This window comes from Mugil cephalus, chromosome 16 (assembly GCF_022458985.1).
Source record: "Mugil cephalus isolate CIBA_MC_2020 chromosome 16, CIBA_Mcephalus_1.1, whole genome shotgun sequence".
Classification (NCBI taxonomy): domain Eukaryota; kingdom Metazoa; phylum Chordata; class Actinopteri; order Mugiliformes; family Mugilidae; genus Mugil; species Mugil cephalus.
Window position 1 is genome coordinate 2030353 of NC_061785.1, and position 14938 is coordinate 2045290.

At 44.0% G+C, this 14938-nt stretch overlaps 1 protein-coding gene across 1 annotated transcript in view; it reads right to left on the reverse strand.

Moving 5' to 3' along the window:
- rnf213b (ring finger protein 213b) overlaps positions 1 to 14938 on the reverse strand; it is a 37167-nt gene that overhangs the window by 15218 nt on the left and 7011 nt on the right. Inside the window, exons 17-36 of the mRNA XM_047609511.1 lie at positions 14760 to 14909; positions 14049 to 14677; positions 13544 to 13703; positions 13244 to 13461; positions 12428 to 12571; positions 12191 to 12343; positions 10077 to 11316; positions 9384 to 9568; positions 9148 to 9300; positions 5134 to 8922; positions 4911 to 5047; positions 4556 to 4654; positions 4363 to 4475; positions 4152 to 4265; positions 3479 to 3534; positions 3231 to 3384; positions 2991 to 3126; positions 2190 to 2378; positions 867 to 1000; positions 602 to 777 (exon numbers count right to left, since the gene is read on the reverse strand). Of these exons, the coding sequence (XP_047465467.1) occupies positions 602 to 777; positions 867 to 1000; positions 2190 to 2378; positions 2991 to 3126; positions 3231 to 3384; positions 3479 to 3534; positions 4152 to 4265; positions 4363 to 4475; positions 4556 to 4654; positions 4911 to 5047; positions 5134 to 8922; positions 9148 to 9300; positions 9384 to 9568; positions 10077 to 11316; positions 12191 to 12343; positions 12428 to 12571; positions 13244 to 13461; positions 13544 to 13703; positions 14049 to 14677; positions 14760 to 14909 (8129 nt within the window). The remainder of the gene's footprint in view (positions 1 to 601; positions 778 to 866; positions 1001 to 2189; positions 2379 to 2990; positions 3127 to 3230; positions 3385 to 3478; positions 3535 to 4151; positions 4266 to 4362; positions 4476 to 4555; positions 4655 to 4910; positions 5048 to 5133; positions 8923 to 9147; positions 9301 to 9383; positions 9569 to 10076; positions 11317 to 12190; positions 12344 to 12427; positions 12572 to 13243; positions 13462 to 13543; positions 13704 to 14048; positions 14678 to 14759; positions 14910 to 14938) is intronic.

Consider the following 14938-nt stretch of genomic DNA (forward strand, 5'->3'; position numbering starts at 1 on the left):
TCATTGCATGTGCAAAAAAAAAAGTACAAAAACTGATTTAAACTGATTTACTAACGAATGAACACGGGACGTTTCAAATATGTCGACTTATCAGACCTGCTGCTCATAGAAACTGTGTCTGTATTAAAGACGTCTCAAAAGGACGACGGTTCGTTCTATGCGTAATTACACGCACATGGAATTCACTCAATTTCATTTTGCAACTAAACATTTCCCCACAAAACACATTCTTTTTTTATTTTTTTTGGTAAATATCCAAACGGATCAGACGTGTCCACTAAATAACGTGAGCTTATTACACAGCTTACTACAGTGACTGTTCCGCTGTGTGGGGCCTCATTTCTTTATCAGTCGTGTCTCATAATCCTATTCACTCTGTAACACTGCAAAACCCTCATTTACAGACGCCTGACATTTATCAGTCTCGGTCAATCACCTGCAAACTGCAGTTCAAGCCGACTCGCACAATTCTAGGTTGTGCATGCAAATCAGGATCTTAGTAGATCCGACCCAGGAAGTTTAATCACAGACGTGAAACTAATCTGGTACGAGAGGCGAGCACCAAGCCAGTCGGCTTCATGCCTAAACACAAAGGCCGTACCTTGAGCTCGTCCTTTGACCTGATCTTCTGTGAAAGCAGCAGGAAGTCTTGCAGGAAGTGGCGGCCGTACTCCACCTGCTCGTCCTCGGACAGTTTCTGGAAGTGAGCGCCGAGCAGGCTGCTGCTGAATGTGCTCACAAACTGGAGGATCCTCTCGGAGCCGCCCTCTTTGGTCGCTGAGGACAGCGGAGAAGGACGGTTTGTTTTAATCCACAGTATGTGGACGCAGCGTGGTCAGGTGTGCAGGTGTGTGTTTGAGTTGTACCTCGCATGAACTCAGACTCCTCCCAGATGCTGTCGAGGTGCCTGGTGACCAGCCAGCTGAACGGGGCGGAGCAGGGATGTTCTTCCCCGTCCAACGAGAAGTGATGCTGAACGAGCACCTCCTGGTCTGAACCACTGGAAACACAACAAGAATGATGTGTTTAGGGACGATTCAACGGTTTCACTGAGTTTTAATCTCGTCGACGAAGACGATGTGGAGCTAAAACTAAAGGAAATGTTCTTCTTATTTATTATTGATTCAGGTCAGAACACATCAATGAACATATGATAATATCATGTAAATGATCCAGCGCCACTGGAACATCTGTTTTCTTCCATTCTACTTTTATTTCGAGTGTAATTCATCTCACAAAAGAGAGAAAATGACATAAAGTTAAAGATGCGTTTCCTGGATATTGTTAACTTTTCGTTATCTATCTAATACAACTCAACACCAAACAAAGAAGCACACAGGACAGAAAAAGAAAAAAGACGGGACAGAAATAAAAAAATAAATAAATTAAAAAAAATATTATCCCTTTGAAATTCAAGAAATCAAACTGACGACAGCGTCCCATCAAGAAACACTGCAGAGGAAATTCTCTCCCATTTAAAACTATGTACTTTACAGTTATTTTCAGAAATAATCTTTTCCAAAAGTAACTGGCTTCACAATATACAATATTCTAAAGAATCTTCTGTCTCAGCTGGTTCTTGATTGGACTGTTAGTATTATATAGAACATATATATATATATATATATATGTATATATATATATATATATTAATATATATATATATATATATATATATATATATATATACATAATACATATATATATATATATTATAAAATAACTGTATTTATTATCTGAGGGAAGTTCTCGTCCAAATCCCCCAACACAATGTTTAAAAGTGTAAATAAAGACAGATATTCAGTGGCCTTGGCCTGTTTTAGATACTGGTCAATACGAGGACAGTACATCAACTCAGAGACCAGAGTCCATACAGCCTGTTAGAAGTCAGATTAATATTTGGTCTAAAGACTGCACAACATGTACATGACAAATCAACGAAAACCTATAAAATATAAAATATAAAATGGCTAAAATGTGACACTTCAGAATTCTCTTGGACGTGTTGACCAATGTGACGTGTTGAGCTCGGTTGCAGACATCGTGTTGTTTCCATCTGCTTGCAACTACAACCTGCTCAAAAGTATTTGGACCACAAACCTGTTGAGCTGAGTTTTGCTTTGGAGTCCACAACTTAAATAACTTGGACAACAACCAGTATCTCAGTATTTGTGCGAACCCCACAGTACCTTGGCGTCTGAGGAGGCGTTAGGTCTAAGACCTTCGAGTCTTCCAGGATGTCCAGCCACAGCTGTGTCAGTCCCTGGCTCAGCCTGTCATCGGACAGCATGTCCAGATTGGCGTATCTGTCCATGACCTCCAGCATGTTGGCCAAGACGGGCGTCACGGTGGACTGCAGGCAGCGCCACAGGGTGTGTCTGCCAGACAAACACCAGACAGTCAGGATCATTTAACACATTCATTTAGACGCATTAACATCCTGGGAACATTATTTACATCCATTATCATCAAAACTTAAACAATAATTCTCTTACCTCCTGAGACATGAGCTTTTATTTGGTCTGCGTTTTTAATTTCTCCAAGGTATTTGGGATCAATAAGACCTAAGACGTAGAATGTGATGTCCTCACATGTGGACAGTGGGATCACTTCATCATTTATATTATAAAGAAGTCTGAAACTGTTTATTTTAATACCTGAACATGGCTGAGCAAAGACAGAAGTATGAAGTCCCAACACCCTCAAACAAGTACTTGCTAATTAGCAAAAGTTGCTAATTGGAGTTTAAATATGCACGTCATATCAAACTAGAAATATTAATAAGCATAAATAAATAAGTTTTAACCTTTGCTACCACTAGATGGCAGACTAGAGTGTCCACTAATGGGGACAATGTGTTTAAATGGTGCAGAATAAGCTGCAGTAAAAACTTATTGTCCTCATATGGGGACGCAGGGTCTCAGGAGGTTAAATGTCTTCTTCTGTCCTGCCATATTCTGAATTCACTGGAAGTGAGAATCAGACTTTACCTCAGAGTCCCTCCTTCTTGCAGAGCCTGGTGTTTCTTGGCCTCTAAGCTCACCCAGTCTTTAGGATTAGCGCACATCTCTTCTCTCTGCGCCAAAGCCTCGGCCAGTCGACCCAGCAACACCCTCTGAAAGTGAGCTTTAGCAAAGATCACACTTTTATCAGAAACAACTGAAGCCACTCCACTTAAAAGTGTAGTGCATTAATAAATAAACTCAAATTCACTTCAGGTGTTTACTTACCTGTGTTCTTTTGAGAATTCCCCAGAAGAGACAGAAGGACGGTCATCCTCTGCATGCTTCTTGATTTAACATTGATGGGGTCTCTGAGCAAACCCACCGCTTTCTGGATGCAAGACGTCACTAAGGACAGACTGTGGAGGTGGGCTCTCTCTGCCTGCACACAATTACAATGGACATTTTTATTCCTTTAATTGTTTTACATTATCACAAGTAAACGGAAGAAAATTCTTGTTGATTGTTAAACTCACATTTCTGTCAATGTCGGAGTCTTTTCTTGTGACTGTTTTTCCGTCTTCGTGGTTTTCTTTTTCAGGACAAAACAAAGAGGTTGAGAAACTTCAAGTCTAGTACTTCAACATTTTTTTAAGAAGCCATGAAGAGCTACTATTTGCTGGTAGGCTAGGAAGTTAGGAAGAGCTACTATTAGCAGGGAGGCTAGGAAGTTAGGAAGAGCTACTGTTAGCAGGGAGGCTAGGAAGTTAGGAAGAGCTACTATTAGCTGGAAAGCTAGGAAGTTAGGAAGAGCTACTATTAGCAGGGAAGCTAGGCTAGCCTTCAATTTTTGTCATGTTTTTCACTTTAGATCATCATCTCATATCCTGAAATATTTGTGGATTTCAATGTTCATCAGAGATGAAAATGAAAACCCAGATTAGTCTTCTGTGTGACGTGAACTTCTTTTGTTTACTTTCATTACTTCCTGTTTCTCTCAATCGATCAACCAGTCAGAGAGGAGACGTCGGCACAATGAATTTACCGAAAAGACTGAGGCCCAATACCAGAAAATGTCTGGCCTTTGGTTTGAAGGCGTATGATGGACGTATTTCTCAAACTGTATCTGTTTTTTGCTTTTGCAGGGTAGTGGTCTCTACTACCCATTTTTAATACACCTGTTAATGGACATACATTGCATCTTTGTACCTGATTGTGCCGGGATGAGCAGGCTGCTAATGAGAGTTCCACAGAAAACCAACAGGTTCAGGCTCATGTCCTCTGAATCCCTCAGATCATCAATATGCACTGAGTTCCAGACTCCTTTTGATGCAAAACACAGAACATGGTTTTAGTCCAGGATGATGCTGTCAACAAATAACTGCATCGTAGTAATGATCTCATTCCTCTTGTTCCTCACCTCCCTGGAAGCCGATGTACTGGGAGTGACTCGAGATCCTAGAAACCTTCACAATGAAAATCACCCAGCAGGTCTGGTCCTCCAGTGATGTCAAATAATTCATTGTGCAATATCTGTTAGCAGACAGGGAAAACATATCTGTAATGTCTGCAATATCCATTAATGTCCATGTTTCCGTGACTTTGAACCGTACTTTGCTGATGCTATGAGCTCATCGCTGCAGTGGGATTCCTCGAGATCCATCTGGATTAAGAGGATGCGAAGGGAGTTGCCGGCATCTTGAAGGAAGCCTCTGATAAACATGGATGAGAAAGAAGATTAGTCATCAAATATATCATTCTGAAAACTGTTTGGCATACCTATGTATAAATACACTTTTAAAAGGATTAAACCATTTGGTTTTACAGTCGTTTGTTAGAAAACAAATCCATCATGGGAAGCCTTTGTACCCTGCTGGAGATAAGGGAGCTGAATACTTAGAGGGTCACATTAGAGGGTTAAAAACAAACATAAAGAAGCCATGCTGTTGTTATCTAAATGATTAGTACCGTATTTTATTGCAGAAGGAGACTTCAGTGTCAAACTGGTGCAGTGACAGCAGGAGGATCCGGTCCGTATGCTGTCCCAGAGCGTGGGCAACAACCCTGACATCGGATCTGGTTAACAAGCTCGAGAATGTAGTAATCTATGCAAAACCACAAAGCAGGCAGTGCTGTCAACAAAGTTCTATAGTTTGGGACGAAATAGTCTGAGCAGTACTTAGAGCCTCACCTCTAGAAACTTGCAGGACTCCTCATGCTTATTTAGGCAATCTTTCAGGAAGTCTCGGAGTGAGTGGTGATGCTGTTGCTGGAAGTACAGCTTCTGGAGTTTATCCTTCTCTTGTTTTGCTAAATCCGAATACTTGAGCCTCACCACGGCATCAGGTGTGGCGCAGTTCAACAAGAGACATTTGGCTAGAGCCAAGACTTCTTCTTCCTCGTTTTCTGTAGCAGTACCAACTTCGTTTTCTGTCTCCATCCTCTCTTCCCTTTCTGCCATTGGTGTGTTGTCATCACGCATCTCAGTGGATTCATCGTCATTCCCTACCACTGCCTCAGTTTCCTGCTCTTTTTCAGGAACATCTACGTCCATCACTTCTTCCAGCGGCTCATCCTCCATCTCAGTCACTTCTTTTTCTGTTGTTGCATTGAGCGTTTTGTCTGATTGATCCTGAAGTCCTACTGGACTGTCTTCAAGCCTTTGAGCTCTCCTTTCTAATGCTTGCAATAAAGCACTGGCACAGGCGTCATCATGGAAGCCAATGAAAATGTCAGACAGCTTGAACCCTTCCGTGGCTTCGCCAGTGAATTCCTTCACCCACTCCTTCAGTTTGCGGAGAACGCTGCGTTGCCATGTTTCCAGATCAGTGCTCCTATCCACCCTGTGTTTTTCCAGCCTGTTGATGAGGGGAACAGGAAAGTGCTCGTAGACTTTCTTCTGGTCCTCTATAACCACCAGTCTGAAGCTTGGATTAACACGACATTTGACTCTGTGGGAGCCGAGACCCAGATCAACGTACTGCTGCCCACTGAGGTAGACATAGTACTGGTTCAGGGCATCATACAGGCTTTCATAAAGATTTTGCATGTTGAGGAGGATGACAGTACGTCCCGTCTCCATGCATGTTTTCACTCGGTTCACATTACGGCAGATTTGGGCGTATTCCTGGTCCTTCGGGAATCCTGACCCAAAAATGATTTCAGGCAGTGAATAGTCTCCTTTGGCAAAAACTTGTTGTTGCAGGATATGAAGAGCTGCATTGTTGGTTGTCAGCAGAAGGAGGTAACGGCACTCCTCGCTGGTGCTATGATCAAGATTATTTTTCACCATTTGCAAGGTGCTTGGTCTGGGAATCTGTGTAAGGTCTTTAAGAACCTCTTGGAAGAATATGACAGGGTCAAACCCCTCAGGCTGTCCACTGAAGTTGCGCAAGATAGCCTCTGCCAGCTGTTCACCATTAGGCTCTTGTTCAGTGGATTTCACATCAGCAAAGAGCATTTTCACAAGGCTGTAAAAATCCCTCAAACCAAAGAACTGATTCTTTGAGGTCTCTTTGCAGATGTTCAAGAAGGCCTTCGCCAAAGATGGGAAAAGGTGGTTGATTTTCAGTTGAATTGGGTTGGAGGATGAACAAATTCCCTTAGCGGTTTCCACCAGCTCATTCTCACTTGGATCCCATCTGGACACAAATATCCCTCTGTTCATCTTTGCTGGGTCCAGAGCCCAGTTGGAGATCCCAACAAAGCCAACCTTCATGTGTGGATCTGGCTTGTCGTCAATGCACCCATCCTCCAAAAGTGGGTGAAGAGTTTTTAGTGGCATCTGAGGAGAATCTTCGGCGAGTCCTATCTCATCGAGCACCACCACTGACACATACTCATCCATGTTTTTGTCCTTTTGGAAACGGGCACAGTTCCTGAACGTCCCGATGATGCCCTCTGGACTTGAGTGAGGACTGCACTGGAAGGAGACCATATGGACTTGCTTGAGGTTCTTGAACAGGTCATAGTGGGAGTTCTTGCCCTGCATGGCATCAGCAACCACGGTTTTAGCAAGCGACTTAGAGCTGCCTGGTTTGCCAACCAGGAAGAGTGGGATCCTGAGCTCTATGCAAACAACCATGAGAAACACGTTCTCTTTGAGAGCAACATTTTTGGCAATGGTCTCTCTTGTATTTATGTTCTCAAGGAAGAAGTCTTGACAGGATGAAATCTCTTTCTGCAATACAGCCGAATAGCAGAGAGGTATTGGAAAGTACTCACAGATTTCCTCGAGGTACTCCTCTTTGTCCACCAGAGATGGGTAGTAACACACTCCAATGGCCAGAATCAGGCACTTCAGCGTTTTATAACTGTCACTGAGACGAGCGTTGTTCCTGAAAAGCAACGTGCTATGCTTGTAAAACCAAATTAGCACTTTCATTGACCTCTCCACGTCTCTGAGACTCACAAAACTGCACTCATTTTTCCGACTTCGCATATATTTCTGGGAGGCTGCCAGAACGTTTGAAATGGTGTTTGTGCAGTCCACTGGCAACGAATGGTCTTTGACTTTCTTCTGGACAATCTGTTTGATGTAGGAAAGCTCGGTTGCATCACTCAGTTGACCAAAGTCCCACACCAAAGACGCCATGCTTGGAGGCAGAGGGTGGACCCTGTACACCAGCTGCCTCAGAGGGACTTTGCCAAGTCGGTCTTGGGTTTCATCTGCCTTCACTCTGTATCCCAATCCTGCCCGTTCCAAACGTTCCACCATTTCAGGCGAGTGCTTCCTGTAAGGATTGCAGGCAGCTATTATTTTCAAACCACTGTTGGTGTTGAGAGGTTCCCCTTTCATCGTTCGATCACACAAGATTTCCTTGATGGCAAAAATAGCCTCTGTGGTGTTGGCTTCATCAAAGAACAAAATGGTGTCAAGGTTGTGCAATCTACGGTTCTCACGAGCAAGCATCTCAGCCTCTCTCACCTTTCTATAGATCATGTCTGCAGTAGTTCCTCCATGTACCTTGACCAGCACCATGTTCTCTAGTTGTTTCCCTTCACGCTGCAGCGTACACAGGAAACGGACTAATCTGGTTTTCCCACAGCCAGTCTCCCCCATGATGACAACTGGAATTCCACATCGAAATCGCATTTGTATGGCTAGCATCTTCATCACATTGTCAGCAGTGAGCTCGTATGTTGGGTCTGGATCAAATGTTCTGTCTATGATTCCTTTGTTTGCACCAACAACACATGAAATCCTTTTGATTTTGTCTGGTCGGGGCAACTCATCAAAGTTTTCAGTGAGGGAAATCCTTTGCCGTTGCAACCCTTCAAAAAGTTCATGTGTCATAACCTGTGGTATCAGGACCTTTTGACTGTGAGGATCAACTGCATCGAGTGTGTTTTGTCTTGAAATTATCACACTGAATCCGAGGAAAGACATCGAGAAATGGTCTGCGTTAAAGAAAATGTAGGGATGTGACTCATTTTCCCAGTGCTTACGAATCGTCAGACGGGCAAGAAGGTCATCCTCCTGATTGTTTTCAATGCGCAGCATGGGACTTTCATCAGATGTGTTCAGAGAAGGTGAGGCAAAATCTCTTGCCATCAGAATCATGAACTTCACAATGAAGCCTTTGAATCCCAGGAGCTGGTCAGCAAGAAATTCTCGATCACAGAAAACAGAGTTCTCACAGTCCTTCAGCTGCATGTTCAGGAACCAGGAGAAGTTCTTGAGCTCTCCCCAGGATGGGTCTTTCATTCCACAGTGTCTCAGGAAGTGGTTGAGACAATCGATGTAATCGCCATCTACAGATCCTTCCTGGTATTTAAAAGGATCCAGGTTCTGATTCAAGCTGTAGAGTCTCAAGTACTGGTAGGGTCTTTGAATTCCCTCACTGCGAAACTCCTGCACGTCCATGAGTGGATCAAAGGTCGTTTTTGTTGATGGTCTTCGTCCAGCCAAAATCTGACTCACCTCTCTCGGAGGTCTACAGTGAATAGTGGGCAGAATGTCAAGAAGTCCAAGCCTCATCTGTGTAAACATAGAATATTTATTAAATCATTCTTGAGCTTTGCCTTTACAAAGAGGCAAACCACTATTTTAAAAATTATTTAAGCGGTGCTTGCAAATTATGGAAATATTTAAGGTAGTGAATTCAAAGATCTAAGAGACTTTTCCCATCTACGATGCCTCCATGTCGTTCTAAAAAATGCCATGTCGTTCTAGGAAATGATGTTCTAAAATCTATATTTTTACCTCCTTCGTCTGAGTTTGAGGGAATGTTTGTGTCTTCAGGACCTCGACAGTGATCAGGTGAGCTTCATTCCTTCTCCACAGCACACCATGGCTGTCACTCAAACAGCCCAGGACTAACAAATGGAAGAGGAGCTCCTCAAGACCTGAAAATACCTGACAAACACCAACAATATCATATAAAGCAAAAGCAACAAGAGATGAAACATACTTGCAGCTATACATGAGTGTATTCTTACCCCTGCAGGGTCTATGTGCAGTAGGACTGGGTCCTGTTCTCTTAAGGGAGCCAGTCTTTCTGACAGACTCTTGATCAATGAGTCCGTGTCAACACATGGTTCTATCAGTCTGATCCGGATGTGTTTTGCTCTGGGAGACGTCTGCTGGAACTTCTCAAACAAACGGTCCACATAAAGTGATTTTCCTAATAGTGGAAAGATGTGTAGAAAATTATTGTATAGAATAAATTTAATATCCATTGAAAACTAGGGATGTCCCGATCCAATGCTGCTGTTGTTTTAATATTCAGTATCCGCCGATAGGAGTCCCAATCAGATTTTAACTAAATTTATAAATTTCTGTCTGACTGATTCATTTTCCAGACTACAGTTTAGTCTGTCATACATGTTTTGGTTCCGCTTCTTCTTCTTCTGGTTTATAGCAGACCTAAGATAAATAACTACAAATGCTCCGGTTTTGCCGAAGTTTGATACGCATTCGATCATTTTAAAAATGCAGATATCGATCAGAACATCCTTGCACAAAACCCCACTTTGTAAACAATCTGTGTATGGTTTTGTTAGAATAAAAAGGATAAGGTTTATTAACATTTAGGATTCTAGAAATGTGCAAAGGGGCAGCACATAACATACCAAGTTAATTCCATACTTAAGTATTTCTATAAAGAGATGCCAGTAAGGGGCTATCCTTACCAACTGCAGGCCGTTCAGATGACACTATCCACACTGAGAGCCGAGCAGGAGAAACTAGCGAGACGGGATCTGGCTGGGGGGTGTTTCGTGTGAAGTGGTGTTGTAGGTATTTCCGGGCAGTATCTGCTGTTAGACTCACTCCAGCCTGTACTTTGTGACTGCTGAAGAAAGAGGGCACATACCTGTGCTGGTGCACAACTGGACTGACCACTACTAACCGATAACAAGGACCGGTACTCCTCTCGAGAGCATCAAAACGATCCCCTAAAGCCACACTGACATCATATCCCAGAAGCCCTGGGTTGACCAGACAGTATATCTTCAAACAGGCTTGTGCGGTGTCTTGACCAAGAGCTCTGCGCAGGAAGATCTCCACCTCCTCTTCTGTGGTTTCCTCTCTGCAGACTAGAACCTCGTCAGCAGACGGCAGAGGCTGCTCTGGACTGTGCATGTAAAATGACAGGGTGGTGGTGTAAACCTCTGCAGCAGGACAAAGGACAAGATTGGGCTTTCCTTCCTGCAGAGCCGGTGGGAGGTTTCTGATCATGTGTTGCTGGTTCATTTCAGAGAGACATGAGAGGAAGTGGGCTAGAGTTAAGATGTCCAGGGATTCACTGAGGTACTGCGGCATGTCTCTCTTGAATCGCTTCCAGAGGTTCTCAAGCTCGCTGTCGCCAGGGTGATCGCATTTCATGACGTCGTCATCGTCTGAGGAAAACTCCATCAAATCACGAGCCTCTTCGATGTCCTCTTCAATGTCCTCTTCGGAGTCCGTATGTGGGTCGTAATACTCATCTTCATACTCCATACTTTCTGCATTAGTGTAAGCGGCTCTGACATCAGTTAGCGTGCACTGAGGCTTGATGGGAAAAAGTAGGTGCCACAGCTGTTGAGGAACCGTCACATGCCGTTGACACACCTTCTTTACCCAGTGACACAGGTAGACCATCTGCTCCGAGGTGTAGTGGTTGAGCAAGCTGAACTTGGAGCGCATCTCGCTGACGAAGGAGCACCATTCTTTCTGGCAGCTGTCCATGGAGTGGGCCAGGTTTTCCAGCTGCTCGGTCACCTCGCCGTAGTACGAGATCTGTTTGGCGTTCAGGGATTGGAAGGTGACTGTGATGCACGGTTGCTGTTGAGGGCGACACTGGATCTCAGCACGCCAGTCCCTGAAGAGCATGTTGCCGGATGTTTGCATCTGAACAAGGATGGTCCCCAATCTCTGAACTCCCTCAAAAACCTGCAGGGCAAGTGGACACAAGTTAAACTAGTGCAGGTTAGAGCAGAAATCTTTTTTATTTATTTAACCAGAGAGAGCTTGTTCTGATCGAGATCTCGTTTTCAAGGGTGACCTGGCCAAGAAGTCGGCATCATACGTTGTTAACAAACATTGATAAGTTACAGATATAGTGCAATAAATAGAGCAACATAAGTAAAGACAGAGTGTGATGGGGTCGTGGTAGCAGAAATACTTCAAAACAGACGCACTGCCCAGTTAGTACATGCTGACAACTCTTTAGGAGACGATGGAAGTCATTAAGAGATACAAGTTCCGTCATTTTCAGGTCTGTCTGAAGTCAGTCAGCTCCATGTTGATGGAGCAGCAAAACTGAATGCTTTTTTACCCTGTTCAGTCCAAACTTGTGAAATGTTCAAACAGTAAATATCATCAGTTCTCTGGTCTCCAAAGGGGCGGACATAAATAAGGAGGGACCAGACCAAGGAGAGTAGTTCAAATTTCAAAGTTAAGTAAGTCTTAACATGAAAGCAAAATAACTGTTCATAGGTAGGTGTAGCTGCTGGAAGAGACATTCTCTAAGAAGTGGCTTAAACCAGACCCGTCCACTTTAAGTGCAAAATAATCCATGAAATATTCATAATGTTAAGGATCAGTTTCTCTACAAAGTTGCAGGAAACTAAATTTGATCAAATCTAGAAGAGGGATTCCACAATCTCTTCCAGGACTTTCCGGATTTCACAAAGTTAAAGACGATTTCAATCTGAGTTGAGTAACGATTGATAATGATCCCTGACTGATCTCATTTATGAATCCTCTCCAAAGAGTTTCATTTGCTGCCAAGGTTTCCTTTTTAAGTGTAATGAAAGCCACTGACCTCTGTGAACCTGTTGACTTGTTCCCGGCCGTGCTCCCCCTTGGACGACATCAGCATGAGTTTGTTTTGCAGCTCCAGTAGCTCCTCGAGCTTGTAGCTCTTGTCCACTCGGTCTTTCTTCACTATGACTTGCACCATGTTTTGCAGACATCTCTGAAATCACCAGAAAAGAAACGTGGGAAATGATTTATCTGAATTCAGGCAGCTATGTTTCATCTTGTTTTGGAGACTACTTGCCTTCTCTGTGTTTTCATCAGACCATCCTACGAGATAAACTCCATCAGCATTAATAGATGAAGCCAAGGAGAGGGAGGACTGCTCCACAGAGCCGTGAGTCTCCTTCAGCGCCATCAGCCAGTTCAGCAGTCGGGTAGACTCTCTCTGGAAAACAGACCCAGCAACATCATTAGCTGGAGTTTTTCCATAAAATAAAAGCGGTATTTCTGAAATTCCAATTAAGCTTTGTACTGAAAGGTGTTTTGTGAATGAGTTGTAACTCTCGTAAAGTCACAATTCTCTTAAATTCTCGTCACATAGCGAGACTTCACTTTGAGGAAGATGGACTTTAGCTGAACTGGAGCTAAATCAAAGTGTGGCTGAACACTGGGAAGTTGCGTTTTCTGGAAAAAAAAGCTGGTTGGTAAAAGAAAAGTTGGTTGTACCCTTGAGATGTCACGAATGTCTTCCAGGCACAAGTACAACTTCCCAGTGTTCAGCCACCCTTTGAATATTGTTAATAGAGCAAACAGTTACGGTAATTTAAAATCGCTGTGCTTTGACAGATTGCCAGCAATCCCTTCAGGCTTTAAAGGGTCCAACAAATAGAACAGTAAAGAGGTTCTGGAGGTAGTCCTAGTGTTCTCGTAGGGATTTTGAAGTCATTTAAGAGGTCCTGTAGCATTTGTTTATGGGATCCAAACATCCTTAATTATAGGGTTCTGTTAGTTTTCGTGTTAGTTATTGTGTCCACAGCGTATTAATCTATAACTAACGACAACTCCAGATGCTTCCCTTGTGTTTTGTGCCTAAACATGAAGGAGGAGGTGTACACACCAGTTTGTCGGGGAGCTTCTCATCTCTACTCTGGGTCTCCCACACCTGCTGAGCAGATCTCATGAACTCGTCAAAGCCGGCGTGAGGTGTGAGGGAGTAGAACAGGGGAGCGTAGCCCATCACTGCGTCGTGGAAGCAGGCCACCTGGTCGATCTCCTTGTCATTCTCTCCAGCGGATATGGAGGCCAGGTCCACGTAAACCTTCACATCGCTCATATCTGTGGACGGGACAGAGAAACGTGAGCAGGCGAGCGGCAAAAGTAAAAAAGTGATGGGGTTTGTTTCACGAAAGCGTCTCACTCTTGAGGTTTTCTTTGACCCAGCGGATGAGGGTCTGGCTCTCTAGGAACTGCTCCAGACAGGCCGTGTTCTGCTTGGTGACCTTGGAGAGCTGCCGCCCGGCACGAAACAGGTCATCGCTGAGAGTCTCCAGGGCACGCTGCTTAAAGCTGTCTTCCTCCTGTTAAACAGTCAAGAACATCAATTAACCCACAAGCTCCCTGGAAGCCTCATGAGGCTAGCTGGAGAAAGCTTCTTTCAAAGGAGCATTTCTTTCAAGAGCATTTAAAACTTTAAAAGTGAGGCACACATCCATGAAAATTTGGTAGCTGTCTAGGTCAAGAACATCAAACTTTTTTTAGGATATTACAGTAATGAAAATGAAGAAAATTTTAACAGTGACTGTGTGAATGGGTGTGAATCTTTTATGTAATTTATCTAATGCACAGTTCAGATGTATAATTTCGTTGTGCTGATGTGAAATGACAATGAATTCAAAGTTTAATGTCAGACTATGAGACTTTACCAGTTGGCTGAGGGTTTCAATTTGAGAGAAGTTTCCAGAGAGCTTCATTTTCTCAGCAATCTTCAGCACGGCGCTGGCTGCAGCCGCCGCCTCATGCAGCTTCCGATACTTCTGGATCTGATCGAGTCTCCGTTTCACCCAGTTCCTCTCGGCCCTGAACCCTCCTGCCTCAGAAAACGTCTCAGACATCAGTTCCAGCTCCTTCCTCATCAGCTTCCCGTCCCCGCGGTCGTCAGACTCCTTCAAAACCTGATCGAGCTGCATGAATGTGATGGTTGCTTCTGCGATGCTGACGCCGAGCTCACGGAACTCCGCCACCAGGGGGCTCCAGATGCGGTTGTAGATTTGAATTAGGTCCACATGGACCGGCGCCGGGGAGGTATGCCCTTGTGCCAAGGATGCCGCTCCCTTCGCCCAGGAGGACAGAATGAGGTTGCTGTGCTGCAGTCTGTGCATCTCCCGGGCCATTGTTAAGTTATTCATGCTGATTTTGTACCAGAGGACCACAGGAGGACCCGACATCTTCGTCTTCCCCTCACCGTCAAAGGACTGAGTCTTCACCAGTTGGTTCAGACTTACAGACTGGAGATCGGCATCATGGTGCTCCTTCAGATTCACTATATCAGGAACTGGTCCAAAGAAAATACATGTCAGTATAGATAGATAGATGGATGGATGGATGGATGGATAAATAGGGAGGTAGGTAGATACCTGTGATGCTTTCTGTAACCTTTGCTACCATCTTTATCAGTGCATCTATCTGATCTTTCTTCTCCATGAACGCTTTCAAATCCCCCTCTCTCCGAGCCAAAACGTCGCCTGCAGAGACAGGCGCCGTCTCAGATTTGGTGTTTTTCTTGTCTGTGGAAAACACAGCGCAGCCATTAATA